This window comes from Chanodichthys erythropterus, chromosome 3 (assembly GCF_024489055.1).
Source record: "Chanodichthys erythropterus isolate Z2021 chromosome 3, ASM2448905v1, whole genome shotgun sequence".
NCBI classification, from domain to species: Eukaryota; Metazoa; Chordata; class Actinopteri; order Cypriniformes; family Xenocyprididae; genus Chanodichthys; species Chanodichthys erythropterus.
Genome location: NC_090223.1, coordinates 3143731 through 3164160, shown reverse-complemented (window position 1 = coordinate 3164160; position 20430 = coordinate 3143731). Strand labels below are relative to the sequence as shown.

The 20430-nt window shown below is 38.4% G+C and overlaps 2 protein-coding genes across 5 annotated transcripts in view; both read right to left on the bottom strand.

Annotated features, from left to right (window-relative positions):
* The window catches only part of LOC137015261 (zinc finger protein 729-like), a 192106-nt gene that overhangs the window by 100567 nt on the left and 71109 nt on the right, over window positions 1-20430 (bottom strand). The window lies entirely within an intron of this gene.
* The window catches only part of LOC137015185 (uncharacterized), a 40600-nt gene that overhangs the window by 12558 nt on the left and 7612 nt on the right, over window positions 1-20430 (bottom strand). The window contains exons 1-9 of one of the 3 annotated variants that reach the window (XM_067379964.1): window positions 19098-20100; window positions 18164-18508; window positions 17738-18094; window positions 15092-15193; window positions 9489-9575; window positions 9303-9395; window positions 9087-9161; window positions 8231-8344; window positions 287-421 (exon numbers count right to left, since the gene is read on the bottom strand). In XM_067379964.1, coding sequence (XP_067236065.1) covers window positions 287-421; window positions 8231-8344; window positions 9087-9161; window positions 9303-9395; window positions 9489-9575; window positions 15092-15193; window positions 17738-18094; window positions 18164-18508; window positions 19098-19683 — 1894 coding nt within the window. In that variant the 5' untranslated portion in view covers window positions 19684-20100. Of the gene's footprint in view, window positions 1-286; window positions 422-8230; window positions 8345-9086; window positions 9162-9302; window positions 9396-9488; window positions 9576-15091; window positions 15194-17737; window positions 18095-18163; window positions 18509-19097; window positions 20101-20430 lie in introns of those variants that run through there. The other 2 variants (XM_067379981.1, XM_067379973.1) reach the window with 2 other exon arrangements.

The window sequence follows — 20430 nt, the reverse complement described above, 5'->3', positions numbered from 1 at the left end:
AATCAAATGAACTTGTTAAAATAAATGCTACACACTTTAAAGATACTGTAATATTTAAAAGGTGTGTTATAAAACCCCTTCTCTTTTTCTTCTTACACCCTAATATAAACTGTAATTAATTAATTAATCACATCAATATATTTTAATATGTAAAGAACAATATGTCTAGAACACAAAAGGAAAGTTTCCACAGATTTTTCTTGATATGATTTTAATACAGTTGAATAATGTTTTCTTGCACTATTACTCATAAATGAATGTAAATAGTTCATAAATGTAAACTCACCTCCTCTAGCAGATCCAAAGGCATAAAACAGGAGGATGAATTGTAGTGAAGGCAGAACATCAAAGCTTACATTACCCAGAACCCAGAATATATTAATGTTCTGTTGACTTAACTTCCCAATTGATTTAACCAATGCTGTATAAGGAAAAAAATAATAATAATTAAATAAATAAATCCATCCAAATGTTTGATCTGATTTTAAATTAATACCATGATAAACAAAAAAGTACACAGTAAAATCCCAAGGGTTAGATCAACTCTGTTTAGAGAACATATGGTCCCTCTCTAAATAGTGTTAATGTAACAGTGAAGCAGGGTTAAAGTTAATGAGATAATTAAGCAATTCATTAAGTGATGATTGAACATTAATGATGAACACCTGCTGTTAACAAGCAGAATCACTGAAGAAAAGAGAAACAACAACTACAACTGACTTTAGCCACAGCTTTAGATGAAATCAACTAAAGATGATAAAAGACATTAAATACCTCAAGATCTGATTAAAACGTCTGTTTCACTTATTACCAGCCAGGTTGACTTTATTTCTGTCCCACATCTAAAGAAGTTCTTATTGAGAATTAACAGCGGTTTAGATGTTGATGTTTTGTTGGTCAAAAAATGATGCCACCATCATGGTGGTCAGGGTTTGTTTTAGTTGGGCTCTTGACCCTTTTACGTCTTTAAGATTATTTGCGTTTGAGCTATGGTGTTTCACAGCAAACACTTGTACATTGCTGAATTAAAAGACTGAAGGAGCAGATCAGTTTAAATTTTCTGCTTAAAATAAATGCATTTCAAATGCACAAAGAGGTATTTTAAGCATTACAAAATTGCAAAAAAAAAAAAATTCCAAACAAACGACACCATAATGCTTCAATGCTGAAAATGAGCAACTATTACCACTCAGGCTTAGACAGTGGTGACAATAATTATTCATACTGCAGTGCATGATGGAAGTTTTGTCCTATGGTGATACATAGCATGCATTGCAACGTAAAGCATTTTTAATCACCATTGTTGTGATTCATATGCTGATTCTTGATGTCTGTGTGTGTCAAAGTGATGCAGTAGTTCAACATTTTTTATGCACTACATGGTTTTTAAATTATTCCATATATATGTTTGCTGCAACACTTTTTCTCATGCTTTCACAGAGTTGGTAATGCAAAACCAAAATCCAGTTGCTTTGGATGCAATCAGGCAATCTCACAATTACTATATCATATAAAAGCAGCTAATATCTGCTCACTATAAAACACTGACCTCACTGCTTTATAACAGTATATGCATTGTTGCAGAGAAAAATCTACCATAAAAAGCCCAACCTAAGCAAACGCTGATCTCCATGATGGTGGCACCATTTGTTTTCTTGACCAATAAAACAACATCTAAACCTCTGTCAATTCTCAGTAAGTACTTCTGTACACATGAGAAAATAAAGTAAATCTGGTTATTAATATTTGAAGCTGGTAATGCTGTTTGTGGAGTTGTTTAATCAGATCTTCAGAGAATAAACACTTTTTATCTTCAGTTGATTTCATCTAAGGCTGTGGCTGAAGTCAGTTGTAGTTGTTGTGTTTCCCTTTTTTTCCAGTGATTCTGCTTGTTAAGAGCAGGTGTTCATCACTAATGCTCAATCATCACTTAATTAATTGGTTAATTATCTCATTAACTTTAACTCTGCTTCAGTGTTATTTAACACTATTTAGAGGGGGACCAAATGACCACTTAATATTACACACATTAAAGTAATTATGTAGGCATTATGACAAAATACTGACTCAGTTTATCTACATTATGAAAGTAAAATGTAAATAAACACAAATGAATGTAATTCAGTATGAATTCAATCATTATTTAATGTATTCAACTAAAGAATACTGTAATAAAGACTAGTAATAAATATCTTGATAATAAATCTCATTAATTATACACTGTAATAAAATACTAATCACAACTTACTATTTAGTTTTTCGATGAGATAACTCAAATATTCAAATAACTTTCCCTAAACAATCAGAGAGAAGCTTCAAAGATTAAAGTGGCTTCATTTCTCCATCCCTACTCAGTACTTTTAGGCCTTTTTTGCAAACATTTAGACCAAGTGTAGCTATTTTAGAGAGCATTTACTCTTTTTGAGCCTGGTTTTAAACATGAACTATCTGTAATGTCATTTCGGGTGTGTGGAAAAAGAGCCAATTTAACAAAACCATCTAATTACACAATTTACATTGCAATAAAACACAATGAAATACAATAAAAACATAGTGGTCAGACAACTCTACGCACTCTGCATACCATGAGAGGGTGCTTATTAATGTCGTTATTATAATTTTTAAAATTTTTAAAAATTATTAATCTACTGTATGTGTGTGTACAGTCATGTCATAATGTGAAAGCAAGAAAGAATGAGAATATATAAAGGTGTGTGTTTGTGTGTTGTAAAGTCAAACGTGTGCGGGATGTGCGAAAAGTATCAGCCATCTGATTGGCTAGGTTTCGTTATGACAATCATTAATAATGACAATCATCAGAATTATCTTTATAAACATTTAATGTGTCTCTACTCAGATAATTAAATAAATGCATGGATACATGCATTAAAAAGAAAAACTAAACAAAAGAGATTCAGATTAGTGATTTGTTGAGCTGTGATTTCACTAATGCTGGTTCCTGATCACATAATATTTCTCATAAAGATATGGAAGCAAAATCATCAGCATTATCTTAGTGGTTGATCAGACTTGATCAGATTTGATTCATGATTAACAGATTTTTTATTGAATTGCAAAATCTGCTAAATGATTAATATTTTTTAAAATAAAAAAGGATCATAAAATTGCATTTTTATATACTGCTATTTTTAAAAGAAGCTATTTCACATAACATCTCGGTTACATAGGTAACCCTCGTTCCCTGAAGGGGGGAACGGAGACGTACGTTGGACAGACCTACGAATAGGAATCTCACTAGAGAGGCCAATCTGTTTTGAGAGTAACTAAATGAACCAATGCACATTGGCATGCAATCATATGCAGCAGCTGCTCACCTCGCAGATATGTAATAAGCAGCAGGTGCATTGCATCTTCAGGTTTTTGTTGAGGAGCCAAACAGGTTAGGCAGCAGCATCAGCGGGGTACAGTGACTGTGGCGACCTGATGTACGTCTCCATTCCCTCCTTCAGGGAACAAGGGTTCCCGAGATGTTCTCGTCGGACAGACTGACGAATAGGAATCCCTACCAAAGCGCCACAGGAGCAGCTCCCTTCCAGCGCTCTGTTGCAAGCCACCTAAACCCCTTTGCCTAAGGACGGTGGGACAGGGTTAACACAGAGAGTGTCGATCACTGCTGTTCCCCAAAAACCCATTCAGTGAGAATATTGGATAACACTGAGAAAGCATACCCTTTCGCTAGGAAAGGAACACTTCAGAAGCCACATCCTTACCTGAAGAAGTTATTTGGTAACGTATAAAGTACATATGGACTAACCCGATAGGACTGTACTAAGTCCTGAAGAGAGGTGGGTTCTGCCAGAGGGAAAGTCACAGGCTTTGTTTAGGAGCAACTGTGGAACTACACATATGGGATCCCTGTAGGGTCACACATATGGTACCCAGCCTAAATCTGGTTCTAAAGGATACAACAGAGTTTAGGCCTGGCGCCAGACACTCCGTCACATCTGACTGCCGAAGGGAGAGTGGAGGACTCAACGGTGTCTGCCTTGTAGGGACTCTCTGGAGTAATAAGCACATGTATGCGCAGCAAGCCAACACTAAGCCGAGGCCTCTCCATTCCTCTGACCTGAGGAGAGAACACGGCTCGACACGAAGGCTATAGAATCTAGCAAACATGTTAGGTGTTGCCCAGCCCGCAGCTCTACAAACGTCTGTCAGTGAGGTGCCACAAGTCAGCGCCCAGGAGGATGCAACATCTCTTGTAGAGTAAGCATGCAACCTGACCAGGCAGGGCATGCCTTGTGCTTGGTAAGCCAAGGCAATGGCGTCCATTATCCAGTGGGCAATCCTCTGTTTGGAGATAGCCATTCCCTTCTGCTGGCCTCCGTTACAGACAATGAGCTGGTCTGACGTCCTGAGGCTTTGAGTTCTATCTATGTACAGTCGCAAATCGCAAACTGGACAGAGCAAAGCCAGGGCTGAGTCTGCCTCCTCCGGGAGCAGCGTTTGCAGGCTCACTACCTGATCCCTGAAGGGAGTGGTAGGAACCTCGGGCACATAGCCAGGCTGGGGTCTCAGTACCACGTGGCTGTTGCTCGGCCTGAACTCTAGGCACAATTCGTTGCCCGAAGGTTCCACTTCAAGGCATAAGTACATCTTTTAGACAGTGCACGTGACGAAGTGATGGTGTTAAGTACCTCGGGGGGTAAGTCACCTAGAACCTACGCGTCCCGTCCAGGGACCAGACATGGAGTTTTCAGAGGTGTGGATGAGGGTGTCAAAGGGTGCCCCATCTCTGACTTTGCACAAGGCCTGTGCAAGTAGACTCATTGGGGGAAACACATATTTGTGAAGGCCCCAGGGCCAACTGTGTGCCAGTGTATCTGTACAACAACCGGCAGTGAGAGGTTTCTGGCGTGGCAAACAGGAGGCTCTTCGAACTCTCTCCAAATCAGCTGGACCACCTGGGGGTGGAGTTGCCACTCTCCTGGAAGCAACTCCTGAGTGCTTGTCGGCCACGCGGTTGAGCTCACCAGGAACATGAATGGCGTGAAGCGACCACAGATGCTTCTGACTCCAAAGGAGGAGATGGCGGGCAAGTTGTGACATGCGATGGGAGCATAAACCACCTTGGCGGTTGATGTACGCAAAGATCGCAGTGTTGTCCTTGCGGACCAGTACATGCTTGCCCTGTAATGGCTCTTTCAGGTGGCTCTGCAAGCAACTCGAGGCAGTTGATGGTTGATGTGCCAATGCAGTTGGGGGCCTGTCCAAACCCCTGATATTGCATGCCTGTTGTACGTGGCACCTCAGCTGGTGGCAGAGGCATCTGTGAACATGCCGAGACACCTGCTCTAGGGGCACTCCTGCTCGAAGAAACAAGGGGTCTGACCAGCAGCACTGGAAAGCACTGTAAACTCTTTCAGGGACTTACTCTTTTAAAAGTGCTGAAGCATGCAGGGGAACAGCCGCCGCAACACAGACAGGGATTGTGTGCAGCCTGTCATGTGCACTCCTCTCTTTGAACACTCTTACGGACTGTCAAAACGGCTTTTAACGCACCGTATTGGCCACGAGAACAGCCCTTTTCAAGCTGAAAAAACAGTTTTTTTGATCAAAAAGGCAAGCACAAACACAAAAGAGAGAAAAAGAGAGGACTCAACCTCGCTGCTGTGCTGTGCGAAAAGCTGAAGATGCAAGGTACCTGCTGCTCATTAAATATCTGCGCTGCGAGGAGAGCAGCTGCTGCATATGATTGCATGCCAATTTGCATTGGCTCGTTTAGTTACACTTGAAGCAGAATGGCCTCTCTAGCAAGATTCCTATTCGGGTGCTGGTCATATAATTAGAATATCATCAAAAGGTTTATTTATTTCACTAATTCCATTCAAAAAGTGAAACTTGTATATTATATTTTGTATATTATATGTATATTTATTTCTTTTCATTTTGATGATTATAACTGACAACTAAGGAATATCCCAAATTCAGTATCTCAGAAAATTAGAATATTACTTAAGACCAATACAAAGAAAGGATTTTTAGAAATCTTGGCCAACAGAAAAGTATGAACATGAAAAGAATGAGCATGTACAGCACTCAATACTTAGTTGGGGCTTTCTGCCTGAATTACTGCAGCAATGCGGCGTGGCATGGAGTCGATCAGTCTGTGGCACTGCTCAGGTGTTATGAGAGCCCAGGTTGCTCTGATAGTAAACTAATATTAATTTACTGATAGTAAATTAATATTATTAATATTAATAATATGAACTAAATTAATATTTATATATATATTTTTAAATGGTGTGTTATCATGAATAATTGAGTATCCTGCACAAGGAGAATCTTGTTTTTAAATCACTCGATAGCCTGAGACTGAATAAACTAAAGATTTGGTAAACTAATGACTTTACCTGATGATTTACTGCTATTATTTCAATTCACATTCTTTAAAGGGCCATGACATTTATTGTCAATTTGATTTATTTGTCAATTTTTTGATTATACAGTGGGTACGGAAAGTATTCAGACCCCCTTCAATTTTTCACTCTTTGTTATATTGCAGCCATTTGCTAAAATCATTTAAGTTCATTTTTTGCACCCCATATTGACAGAAAAACACAGAATTGGTGACATTTTTGCAGATTTATTTAAAAGAAAAACTGAAATATCACATGGTCCTAAGTATTCAGAACCTCTGCTCAGTATTTAGTAGAAGCACCCTTTTGATCTGATACAGCCATGAGTCTTTTTGGGAAAGAAGTTTTTCACACCTGGATTTGGGGATCCTCTGCCATTCCTAATTTCAGTTCCTCTCCAGTTCTGTCAGGTTGGATGGTATACGTTGGTGGACAGCCATTTTTAGGTCTCTCCAGAGATGCTCAATTGGGTTTAAGTCAGGGCTCTGGCTGGGCCATTCAAGAACAGTCACAGAGTTGTTATGAAGCCACTCCTTCGTTATTTTAGCTGTGTGCTTAGGGTCATTGTCTTGTTGGAAGGTAAACCTTCGGCCCAGTCTGAGGTCCTGAGCACTCTGGAGAAAGTTTTCATCCAGGAAATCCCTGTACTTGGCTGCATTCATCTTTCCCTCGATTGCAACCAGTCGTCCTGTCCCTGCAGCTGAAAAACACCCCCACAGCATGATGCTGCCACCACCATGTTTCACTGTTGGGACTGTATTGGACAGGTGATGAGCAGTGCCTGGTTTTCTCCACACATACCGCTTAGAATTAAGGCCAAAAAGTTCTATCTTGGTCTCATCAGACCAGAGAATCTTATTTCTCATCATCTTGGAGTCCTTCAGGTGTTTTTTTAGCAAACTCCATGCAGGCTTTCATGTGTCTTGCACTGAGGAGAGGCTTCCGTCATAAAGCCCCGACTGGTGGAGGGCTGCAGTGATGGTTGACTTTCTACAACTTTCTCTCATCTCCCGACTGCATCTCTGGAGCTCAGCCACAGTGATCTTTGGGTTCTTCTTTACCTCTCTCACCAAGGCTCTTCTCCCCCGATAGCTCAGTTTGGCCGGATGGCCAGCTCTAGGAAGGGTTCTGGTCATCCCAAATGTCTTCCATTTAAGGATAATGGAGGCCACTGTGCTCTTAGGAACCTTAAGTGCAGCAGAAATTTTTTTGTAACCTTGGCCAGATCTGTGCCTTGCCACAATTCTGTCTCTGAGCTCTTCAGGCAGTTCCTTTGACCTCATGATTCTCATTTGCTCTGACATGCACTGTGAGCTGTAAGGTCTTATATAGACAGGTGTGTGGCTTTCCTAATCAAGTCCAATCAGTATAATCAAACACAGCTGGACTCAAATGTAGGTTTAGAACCATCTTAAGGATGATCAGAAGAAATGGACAGCACCCGAGTTAAATATATGCGCAAATATATAAGCATATATATAAGCATCTGAATGCTTAGGACCATGTGATTTTGCAGATTTATTAAAAAAGAAAAACTGAAATGTCAACAATTCTGTGTTTTTCTGTCAATATGGGGTGCTGTGTATACATTAATGAGGAAAAAAAAAGAACTTAAATGATTTTAGCAAATGGCTGCAATATAACAGAGTGAAAAAATTTCCGTACCCACTGTGTGTATATATATATATATATATATATATATAATCTGCTATATAAAGACATTGTCTAATGGAAATGCTTCAATTAACTGATAATCAGGTCTGATATTATGATTTTGTAACTCAAACAGCATTAATCTGGTAAAACATGATTTCAGCTCATTTCTGACTCTTGATGAAGGAAATACTTACAGTAAATAATAAATAAGAGGTTAGACAGAAGCACCATCACAAAGAGGACTATAATTATGACACCTTCAAATCCGGCATACTTCAGACTTTTGTCCCAGGCAGATTTAAACAGAACTGGAATAAAGAAAGAGAAAAAACAACAATTACTAAAATAGAAGAACAAAATTGAAACATAGATCACAGGAATTACAAAAACTTCTCATTGAACAGATGTTTTGATACACAACATTACGACACATTCTTTGAACTGTCAGACTTTCTTCTGATACTGACCCTTGACCTTTGTGCTGATTACATGACCTCTGACCCTGACACATGCTGAGATGTCATTCAGAAGTAGCTTTAGTTCAGTCACTAACATGATGTCTACTGTAACAATCAATGCAGTATTTTCATAACTAACTGGTGTAGATTATAATGTGTCGAGTCAGAGATTCAGCACTGAACATGTGGAATATACTGACAGAAATACAACAGTAACACCAGACACTTCCTAGTTGTTCCTCCAGTTTCACAGACAAGGCTTGAGCTAGTCTTAGACTAAAGTGCATGTTTGAGCTGTCTCAATCTAACTTGTATTGTCATATCTTAAAATATGTCAGAGTTGTTTTGTCTCAAGATGCACAACAGTAATGTTTTTCTAGCTTGTTTATAAAAAGTTACTTAAAATGCCCTAATTGAACTAAGACCTAATCCTGGTTTAGGCTAAACCCCGTTTATGAAACCAGGCCATTAATGATTTCCTGCAGTATACTGGGAATATCACATAATTTAAATGTAATTATTGTTCAGTTGTTAATGTGCATTTTAATGTGTTTATGATAATGTCTGTTGATTTACATTTGGATTTATTTACCTGAATAAAAAACACCTGAGAAAACAATATATTCTATTTTAAAACTGAAAATATTAATCCATGTTTCAATCTTGCCTGTAAAACAGAAAAGATGAAATAATTACATCCACAATATAATTTACAACACAAACACAATGAAACTTTTGTTGTAAAATTCATTGGTTTATTGTCAGAATATGCACATTATAATTCATATACTATATATATATATAATACCTGTGAACTCATCAGTATATGGAGCCACCCAGAGCAACATGAGAGGCCTCAGAAAATAAAGAGCACAGCAAGAGACCGACTCAAACAGAGATCCTGAAACAACACCAGATATTACTGTACATATAAACAGATATTTGAATGATAAATCATAATGAATTGATAATCAATCAGTATTGAAACACTGACCTTCAGAAAAACCCCACAGGACAAAAGACAGAAACATCAGAATATTTGGACAGAAGACGAGAAACATCTGAAGACGAAACACTGTGTCTGGAAAGAAAAGACAAAATAACACACATTCAGTCAAATGGATAAATGATGCTTTAATTAAATATTAATTATTTAAACTATCATTATCAGCCATTTAATTTTATTTAAAATACACATCTCTGTTCTTCCTGACTATTACACTTATAACTTAATGAATCAAATTCAAACTGTGTTGGAAACACAAATGTAATATTATAAATAACTAAAGTACTGATTAAGTATTGAAGAGTCCCTTTATCTTCAGCTCTCAGATTGTCCAGACGAAGGGAGAAGTTTCCTTATCTTTAATGTTCTCAGCAAAGAAATTAGCTCTATCCTGATAATCCTGCTGCTAGGACTCTGGTCAACTCCTTTTTTCTTTTTTTTTTTTTTTAATTAAACAGCCCTACAAATTGCATTAAAAGCCCAAATATTTATTAAGAGTTAAGCACAGAACCCAGCAAACATGCAATGTCAGGGAGACATTTGGATCATGTCTTTATAATGTCCGTAAGCTCAGACTCACTTTTGTGCATCTGCTGGATATGCAATACAGGTTCAATATCTGAATGTCTGAGTAGGACCCCTTTTGGAAATCCATGGATGTACAAAACAGGTTCAATCTGAACATTTGACGAGGACCCTTTATGAATGCCTGTGGACGTGCAAAACTGGTTCAATATCTGAACGTCTGAATATTGGACCCTTGTAGACGTAGACATGCAGTTCAATATTTGAACGTCAGACTAGGAGTTTTCTTGGATGTCTACAAGACGTCTAATCTATTTAAACGTGGCTCGCACAAGGGGCGTAATTGCGTTATGACACAGGGACGTAAACTTGATGGTGCAAGCAATCGCAAAGATATTAATTCGGTATATTAATAAAAGACTGAAGATACCACCACAACGATAGATCCTCTATGTAATGTATTTAATTCTGCTGTACGTTGAGGACATTTGAAAATACCTACAAAGGACAGGACCCTACATAGGAACAGCCTTTGACGCAGCCATTTCAAATTCAACGCAATTCAAATCTCTATTCATCTGCCAGACACGGACGTGAAAAGGAAAGGTAAGCATTATAAATGTATTTTTATTCATTGTTTTGCTAGACAAATGTTTAATCCTTAAGTTATTCAGGTTTGTCATTTAACACGTAACGTAACAATAATATATTTCATATTTTATAAGCTTAATCTGGTGTTCCTGGCACTCACGTGATGTGAAAGGCCGCCTAAAAAACATAATTCACAAAATACTAAATTTCACTCTGGTGTATTTTTCTGAACATAATATTCACCACTGGGGCCGAAATGAGCATTGTAAAGTTATATTTTTATTTATAATCATTTATATTTGAATTGTGTTTCAGGGCAGTTTGTGAAGGAATAACAGATGTTGTGACAACCTGGACAAAAGTCCATTTCCATCTGCAGGCTCTCTATTAACACTAACCCAACTTAATCAAAATTGTTTGTCGTTACTCTGTATTTTGAGTTGTTTCTTTTATATTCATGATTTTCACTGTTTACTTCTCAATTACAAATGGAAATTACAGTGAAATAAGAATGTTTTTATTTAATGCATCCTCAGAGTGTTTAATTTTGTCCAAAAAGAGTATAAATGATGTCTAAATGAGACCTTATAAGACGTTGAAAATACGTCCACAATGACCACAATTAAGTGAAGTTAATAAACTTAATTTCGGGAGGAGTACACCCATCTAATCTTTCAATTAATACCAAGGTATAAAACCAGCATCCTACCTCTTCCTGTTGTTAGTTCTTTTGGCATCCCTCCTCCTCCCCTTCTCCTCCTTTTGAACTTATTTTTGCCAGTTATAGGGGGGCAATCGGAGCTCGAGTAGGATATTCTTTCCGAGCCCCTCTATAGCAGACAGCAAGCCAAATCTGTTTACCACTTACGCTAAGATTATATGGGCACACGAAAAACTTTAAAAAAACTTTAATTCTGGCTCCTCAGTGGACATCTTTTGAATGTTCGACAAAGACGTTAAATTGACGTCTTGGTAATCTAGTTATTCACAACTGATTACCATAATATTCAAAGTTTGTGTGTGTGTGTGTGTGTGTGTGTGTGAACAATTTGCAATTATTTCAAACAAGATAATTATATAGTATCTGTTTATATTTGTAATCCTGAATATGCAGTTATACATCTTAAGAAATGTATTAATATATTTAAATAATCAGAGCTATATAGTCAAAAATATTGAGATGTAATATATATGTTATCAAGATGTGTCTCTCTTACGCTCTGTTTACAAACATGATTATCAGTTATTGTAAGAATATTTGGTCAAGAAAAATAAGTCTGCATGATATTCATCTACAGCAGTACAGTAAATGTGATTACTGTATATAATAGTGCAACACCATTCTTACAGTATCATTTACAGTATTTGACAGTATCAACTCTACTGTCAAAAATGCATGGCCATAGCTGTCACAGAGTCAGTTCCCACCACCAACACACAGCGTGCATCGACACCGGATCTCCACGCTCCGCCCACTCGTTCCCAATCACCCGAGTTCTAATCGACGACACCTGAACCTCATTCCACCAGCACTATAAAGACTTGCACTTCCCTCACAGTGTCTGGTCTTGTTTTCACTTACCTGGACGGTGCGATCCTCCCTCACAAAACCTCCCACGAGCACTTCACCTCCAGTCACTCCGGACCTCGTGCGCACCGTTCGTCAACCACTACAACTCCCAGCACCCACTGCACCGACTACCTCAGTTGCATTTGCCAGTCCCATGGCCCGACCAGTGACATTCACTGGCAGGGCGGAGGACTGCAGTGGGTTTCTACTACTATGCTCTTTGTATTTGGAAGCACAATCTCATCTCTTCACAACGGAATGAGCCCAGGTGGCATTCATCATATCACTTGTCTCCGGACGGGCATTACAATGGGCTCAACCATTGTGGGAATCGGACGCTCCGGTGATAGGCACTATCCGCGATTTCTTCAGTCATTTCCGAGAGGTATTTGGACAAAGTTCGGCTGACCTATACGTACACGACCAACTCTTTAATCTAAGTCAAGGAGAAGAAACTGTGAGTATGTATGCATTACGCTTCCGCACACTTGCATCTGCAAGCTGATGGAATGAAACTGCATTAATAACAGTTTTTCGACAAGGTCTCTCTCCCAAGGTGAAAGAATTAATGGTTGTGTACGATGACACTATGGGTCTAGAATGCCTGATTCATAAGTCCATCAGAGTGGCACAATGGATTTCAGCATGCTCAGTTTCACCACCCGCTGTCAGTTCTCTGCCCGCCTCACCATCTGTCGCCCCTCCAGCACCCAAACCGATCATTCCATCTCACCCGAGCGGAGCATCGATTTCATGACGGATCTTCCTCCCTCCAATGGTTACACCTGTGTCTTCGTCGTTGTAGATCGATTCTCCAAAACCTGCAAACTCAATCCTCTCAAAGGATTGCCTACTGCTTTCGAGGCCATGGAGGCTTTGGAATCCCCGAATATATTGTCTTGGACCACGGATCTCAATTCATCTCTCGAGTCTGGAATGCCTTCTTCAAGCTCCTTGGAGTGTCAGTCAGCTTGTAATCAGGATACCACCCTCAAACCAATGGCCAGACTGAGCGGAAGATCCAGGAGATTGGGAGATACCTGTGGGTATACTGCCACCGGAACCAGGACAGCTGGAGCCAGTTCCTGCCCTGGGCGGAATATGCCCAGAACTCCCTCCGTCAATCCACCACAGGGCTCACCCCGTTCCAGTGCATCCTGGGTTTCCAACCTCCACTCTTCCCATGGTCGGGTGAGCCCTTGGAGGTTCCAGCTGTCAACCACTGGTTCCAGCAGAGTGAGAGAGTGTGGGACTCAGCTCATGTACATCTGCAACAGGCAGTTCGGAGACATAAGGAACAGGCTGATGCCAGAAGAGCTCCACAATACCATCCTGGCCAGAAGGTATGGCTCTCGACCCGTGACATCTGTCTCCGACTGGTACTGAGTCCCTGGTACATAGGTCCCTTCACCATCCAGAGGCAGCTCAACAAGGTCGCCTACCGGCTCAACTTACCCCCTGAGTATCGCATCTCGCCCTCATTCCATGTTTCACTGTTAACCTCACACTGAACCCTTGTCTCCTCCTTGTCTGACAATAGCTTCATGAAGCACATATTTTGATAAAATATACTTTATACCCTGAAAAAAATATTTTGTCAGGTGATCTAAAAATCTGCTTTATGTGGTTAAATCTAAATTAATTAATTTCATCAAATCAAATATAATATTTTGTGCGATTACTTAATATGATTGATTTAACCTGACTACATTAGATTGATTATTTTTTTTATGGGTTAAATAAAGTATAGATTCTCAAGGTAAAAATTTGCACATTATCACTTTTTGCAGGATATGGAAATGACAGTATTTTTTTTCTAATGTGATACTGAAAAAGTTCTCATTTAGCTCCAAAGCAGACAGTTAAAATGTTGAAAATGTGTTTAGGGTGCTGTTGTGGAAATTCCCAATACTAATCTGACCTAACCACTGACAATTTGAACAACCTCCAGTCATCAATATAATATACAATACTACAGTACCAATATAGTACAACAGTACCTTTGAGGTAATTCCCGTCCCGAATATAATACAATATAATACTACAGTATCTCGAGTAAGAAAACACAGGATAAGACGATGAGCATTCTGTGTGAGGATCAGAGATGACAGAGCAAAAGCACAGAACCTCCAAGATTAATTTTAAGTTTGCAAGATTTTTGCACAATCAAACCTGAGAAGGAAATGAGATTTAATTTCAAATGTGAGGTAAATGTTGAGGCCAACTAACCCCACTATCAGCCTCTGTCAGGCTGTTTTAATCACACTATAGAGGTGCAAATATTTTGTGATCAGATTATTGGGACATTGTCAGAAACACATGACCATAATCATTTGTAAACACTAGTGGTTTACTCATGAATCTAGAGTCAGTGAAGAATCAGAAAAAAAATAATGACGCAGATTAATGCCATCTGAACCAGAAAAACACACTTCATAAAAAAATATTCAAACAAAGAAAACAGAGTCATCTAACATTTTTTTTACCCCACCGTACACAACACTGATGAGCGATCTGTCTATATAAGTACTAGATTTTGCTATAGTTTTCAGCTACTAGAAACACAAAGGTTAAGGATGCTCCAAATTTGATGATATAAATTCAACAATAATGTAACAGCTGCTACCAGAAATTACTGTAATGTTTATGTTGTAACTTATGTCTTATCTCATCTTGGTGTTGTATTTGTCAAAATATCAATAACTTATGATAACTCAAATGAATCATTATCACACTAACAAACCTTTGACTTCTTGATTTTTCTAGTCAAGTTTCAGCAGCGGCCGTTTGATTTACACACTAAATAAACACTAATTATTATGAAGATGGTTATTATTTTTAAGTTCAAATGTATTTGAATCACTGAATCACAGTAAATCAGAATATGTTCCTGTTATAGTTGTACCTTTAGTAGGAGATCTGCAGTAGATCAGACAGCAGAGCAGAAGAGCAGATCCAGATGCAGAAATACAGAGAATCAACATCATTATGTGTAGAGCAGAGAAACCTGTCAAACACACACAGTTATTGGACAATGATATTATTGTGCAAAGTTCCTTATATTGCACAAATTTGACCCTAAGATATGATAAAGCGGGACACACACAAGCATGATGTCAATTTAACACAGTATTGCATGCATGATTTCTTTCCTGACTAAGACACAGTCACCACTAAAAGATCTGCAAAGGAGATTTCCTACAATTCTACAATAATACTGTGCTGAAATAGATTTCAAAGCTAAGACAAGGAAATGCTATGAAAACAATTAGGTCAACCACAGCTAACGCTAAACTGTAGTTGAACACTTACCCAACTGGTAAGTTTCAAAACCCTTCACACAGTGATCACAACATCAGTTTGTTAGGTCATGTTTTTTTTTTGTTTTTTTTGATCTGTGTTTTATTGAGTGATGAACTCAAAACTTTGCTAGTGTTCTGGAAAGATGAGTTGACTTGAGTCATGAATAAAGTGTTTTGGTAGTTTTAGTGCATTTTGAATGTGAAATTAACTGCTGTGAAACTGAGAGTTGGTCAGGAGAACTGTGCGGAGAGTTATGAATAAATGACCTGTATGGAGAAATTGTGTCCTAGCGATTGTAAAAAACAAAAACAAACAGTAATTTCATTACCATTTATACAAAAGAGGACATTTTATGAATAATTTCATACTGTAATGTAAACATGGACCATGTAAAATTTACTTAGGTTAATTATTAACAGTAGAGGGGTGTCAATCTCAAGGTTCGATATTGGGTCCTTTGTTATTCAGTTTGTATATTAAAGAGTTAGTTCACCCAATAATGAAAATAATGTAATTTATTACTCACCCTCATGTCATTCCACACCCGTAAGACCGTTGTTCATCTTCAGAACACAAATTAAGATATTTTAGTTGAAATCCAATGGCTCAGTGAGGCCTTCATTGGGAGCAATGACATTTCCTCTCTCAAGATCCATTAATGTACTAAAAACATATTTAAATCAGTTCATGTGAGTTCATTTTGGTGCGCCAAAATATATATATATATATATATATATATATATATATATATATATATATATAGAATCACATATTGAATCATGATTCGGATTGCGTGTCAAACTGCTGAAATCATGTGACTTTGGCGCTCCAAACCACTGATTCGACATGCTTATACATTATGCTCCGATGCTTCCTGAAGCAGTGTTTAGAAAACGGCCATCACTATATAAGTCGGTTTTTTTTGGGCGCACCAAAATATTCTCGTCGCTTTATAATATTAATATTGAACCACTGTACTCACATGAACTGATTTAGATGTGTTTTTAGTACCTTTATGGATCTTGAGATTGCTCCCTATGCAGGCCTCACTGAGCCATCGGATTTCAACTAAAATATCTTCATTTGTGCTCTGAAGATTAACGAAGGTCTTACGGGTGTGGAATGAGAAGAGGGTGAGTAATAAATGACAGAATTTTAATTTTTGGGTGAACTAACCCTTTAATGACCTGATTATTTAAAAATATTGCATAAAATGTCTAATTTTTATCATCAATTTTAATATGATCTTTTAAACAGGGAAAATATGATTAATTACATGGTATTATGATTTTACATGGTATCGCCTCACCTCAACTTATTAGAAGTCCAGTTTATTAGAAAAAAAACATAACTAATCTATTAGAGCAATTACTAGAGGGGATTGTACAATAACAAGTGCTTTTGGGCAGTCAGACATTTATTATAGAGCAGCACATACCTGGAATACTGTACACATAATTAAGAAATATTACATCTTTTATTGCTAATAAAACAGTGGTTATTGGATAATCAAACATGCCTTCATAATTTTGAGTAGTGGCTTGTTTCCATCTTCTTATAGTTAGTAATTTTGTGTTTGTGTTAATGTTCTCTGGTTATGGCTATGTTTGCTGGAATGTGCTTTTATATGATTTTTTCATGTTTTGTGAACTTATGTTAATTAAAGTGCATTGTCCCTTTCAAATACAGAATAAAGAATGTGAAAATAACTGCTGTACTATGATGAAGATAACTGTGTGAAGAGTTTTGAGTACTGAGAAATAAGTAATTGTATAAATAAAACTAATTACTGAAAAGATAATTGCTGAAAAAGCAAATTGTAAGCTTAATTAAAAATGTAAACTATATACATATAAAATAATATATTGAATGTTTTAATGTTTTTTGACAAATTATTATTAATTCCTTTTTATTATTTCATGAAAGTATAATAAAAAAGGAAATTAAATATGGGATTGAAATGTGTTTTGTGGGCGACTGAAGTTATACGTAACATGTGCCTGTTGTGTCTGTCATGAAGATCACTGTCCTGAACTGTGTGTGTCTATTAGCTGTGTGAAGTCATCTGAGGATCTGTCACTCTTCAGTCATTTCTTCACTGTTTAGTTATTGTCCATTACATTGGCAATTGTATTCACTGGAATAAATCACTTTGCTGTAAAATCTGGAATTTTAATAAACTTTATATACAACTGGACATAAATGAATAACTAAATTACACTTGTGTATTAGTTTTTTCATGACTCACCCAGTCTCTCCAGCTCTACAGTTGCATTGGCTGAAGCTCCTCCAGCAAACACTTGACACATATAAACTCCTTTATCCTCAGTTCTGACGCTCTTCAATCGGAAAGAGAAGTTTCCTTTGGGGATTTCAGCAGTGAAGAACTCAACTCTGTCTCTGTATCGCTCATGTGATGAATCTGGAAAAGTCTTGTTGTTTTGGTAGAGCAGAACCAGAATTTCTTCATCTTCATCAGTTTTCCTCCATGAAACCTGTTCAAAGTCTTCAGGAGTGATGTGAGAGTCTACAGAGCAGTTCAGAGTGACGTCTTCACCCACAGACACATATATGGGCCAATCTGATCCTGAGACCAGCAAACGCTCTGAAAGAACAAACAGAGTAAATATCACAGCAGGAAATTTTCCATAGATCCATTTGAGTTCAGACTCACCAACATCTTTAATTTGAACCACAGTCTCTCCAGACTCCTGCTGACGGTGAACTGTACATGTGTATTCTCCTTCATCTTCAGCTCTCAGATTGTCCAGACGGAGGGAGAAGTTTCCATCTTTAATGTGTTCAGTAAAGAAATGAGCTCTATCTTGATAATCCTGCTGCTGGGACTCTGGTTGACTCTCACCATCTTGAAACAGATGAACTAAAGTATCTGAGTCTCTTCTTCTCCATTCCACCTCCAGATCCTTCATTAATAAAGGTTCATCAACATAACAGGGCAGAACCACTGAAGATCCCAGAGGAGCAACCAGAGGACCAGAGGGACCACGCACAACGAATCCTGAGACAGAGAAATTAAATAAAGTTTGTTTTGTATTTTACAAAGCATAATGGATCCATACTAACGTAGAGCATAATTACTGACATGAACAAGTATTTAAGTACAGTAGGTGCATTCAGGGGTGTCACTAGAGCTAGACCCCAAATGTTGTTTTTGGTTTCTAGTTATTTAGGCTGTTTACATTTAATGCACAGTTATAGCATCACAATATTTAATCTTGGAAAACATGTAATTTAAAAGGTATTTTAGACTCAAGCTTCAGTATTTGACCAATTGTTTTACAAAAAAAAAAAAAAAAAAAAAAAAAAAAAAAAAAAAAAACACACTGGGCTCTTTTGGGCTCGTTAAAGACGAGACGTGCTGCAGCGTTCTGAATCATTTGTAGAGGCTTGATTGTGCATGATGGCAGTCCAGCCAGAAGAGCATTGCAGTAATCAAGCCTAGAAATGACCAGGTCCTGGACGAGAAGTTGATAGTGCAAATCTGCATGACTGATCTGTCTTCGCAATGTTGTCTTTGAAGGTCAGTTTGTCATCAAGGATTACTCCAAGATTTCTGGCCGAATTTGATAGGTTAATTGAGGATGTACCTAGCTGGATGCTGAAATCATGATTTAGAGTCGGATTGGCAGGGAAGACGAGAAGCTCAGTCTTAGCCAGGTTGAGCTGTAGATGATGTTCTTTTATCCATGCCGAGATGTCCGCCAGACAGCTTGAGATTCGTGCAGCTACTGTGGGATCATCTGGTTGGAATGAAAGGAAGAGTTGTGTGGCATCAGCATAGCAATGGTAGGAGAAACCATGTGCCTGAATGATGGGACCAAGTGATGTAGTGTAAATGGAGAAGAGGAGGGGTCCAAGAACTGAACCCTGAGGAACCCCTGTGGTCAGTTGATGAGCTTTGGATACCTCCCTTCTCCAGGCAGGGACTCCCGTAAAGGGCCGTGGGCTGGAACGGAGCCTGGAGTGGGCTCGTGGAGAACTGGAGCGGGCTCGTGGAGAACTGGAGCGGGCTCGTGGAGAACTGGAGCGGGCTCGTGGAGAACTGGAGCGGGCTCGTGGAGAACTGGAGCGGGCTTTGGTGAGGAGTCTGGAGCGGGATCTCATGCTGGAGCGGGCTCTGGTGCTGGAGCAGGCTCTGGTTCGGAGATTGGAGCGGGCTCTTGGGCTCTCCATATTCTTTTTGGGTCTGTTCTTCTGTCAGGGTTAGTTGCAGTCAAGGTGATGATGCAGGATCAAGTTAAGCAGCAAAGGTTTATTAATGATACTGAAACACAGGAACAGGAACTGAACAACTAACAAAACAATGACAAGAACAGACAAGGGAGTGCAGGAGGAGAGGGTCTTTAAAGGAAGTGCTGATGAGGAAGTGCAGGTGTAGGGAATCCATGATAATGAGCAGACTGGGTGCAGGTGTGGGTCAGAGAGGATTATGGGAAATGGAGTCTGGGGGCGGTGAGACAGACTGTGACTGTTACAGTCAAATGGTAGTAGTATTGCTTGCTACTCAGATACAGCGATCAAAAGCATGAAATGGCTCATAACTCCTAAACCAGGGGTGCCCACACTTTTTTGCCTGATGATCTACTTTTAAAATGATCAACTAAATAAGATTAATTAAAAAAAAAAAAATAAGATTCATTTCAAATGCTTGTTGCTACTAAAGCATGCATCTCTACATGGTATTCAGGAAAATAAAAATAAATGTTCATTGTTGATATTCAATTTTAACAATTTTTAATTTTAATACTAAACTCAAAATACTTACAGCACAACAGATTACATTAGCCAGGGCATTTACCTTATTCTGATGACTTGCACTGAATAGAATCAGACAGTTTTACATAATCTTTGTCAACAAAACACAGCTGCCAATGTCTAAACTGGTGTCAATCAACACTGAAGGAGCACATGCGATGGTCG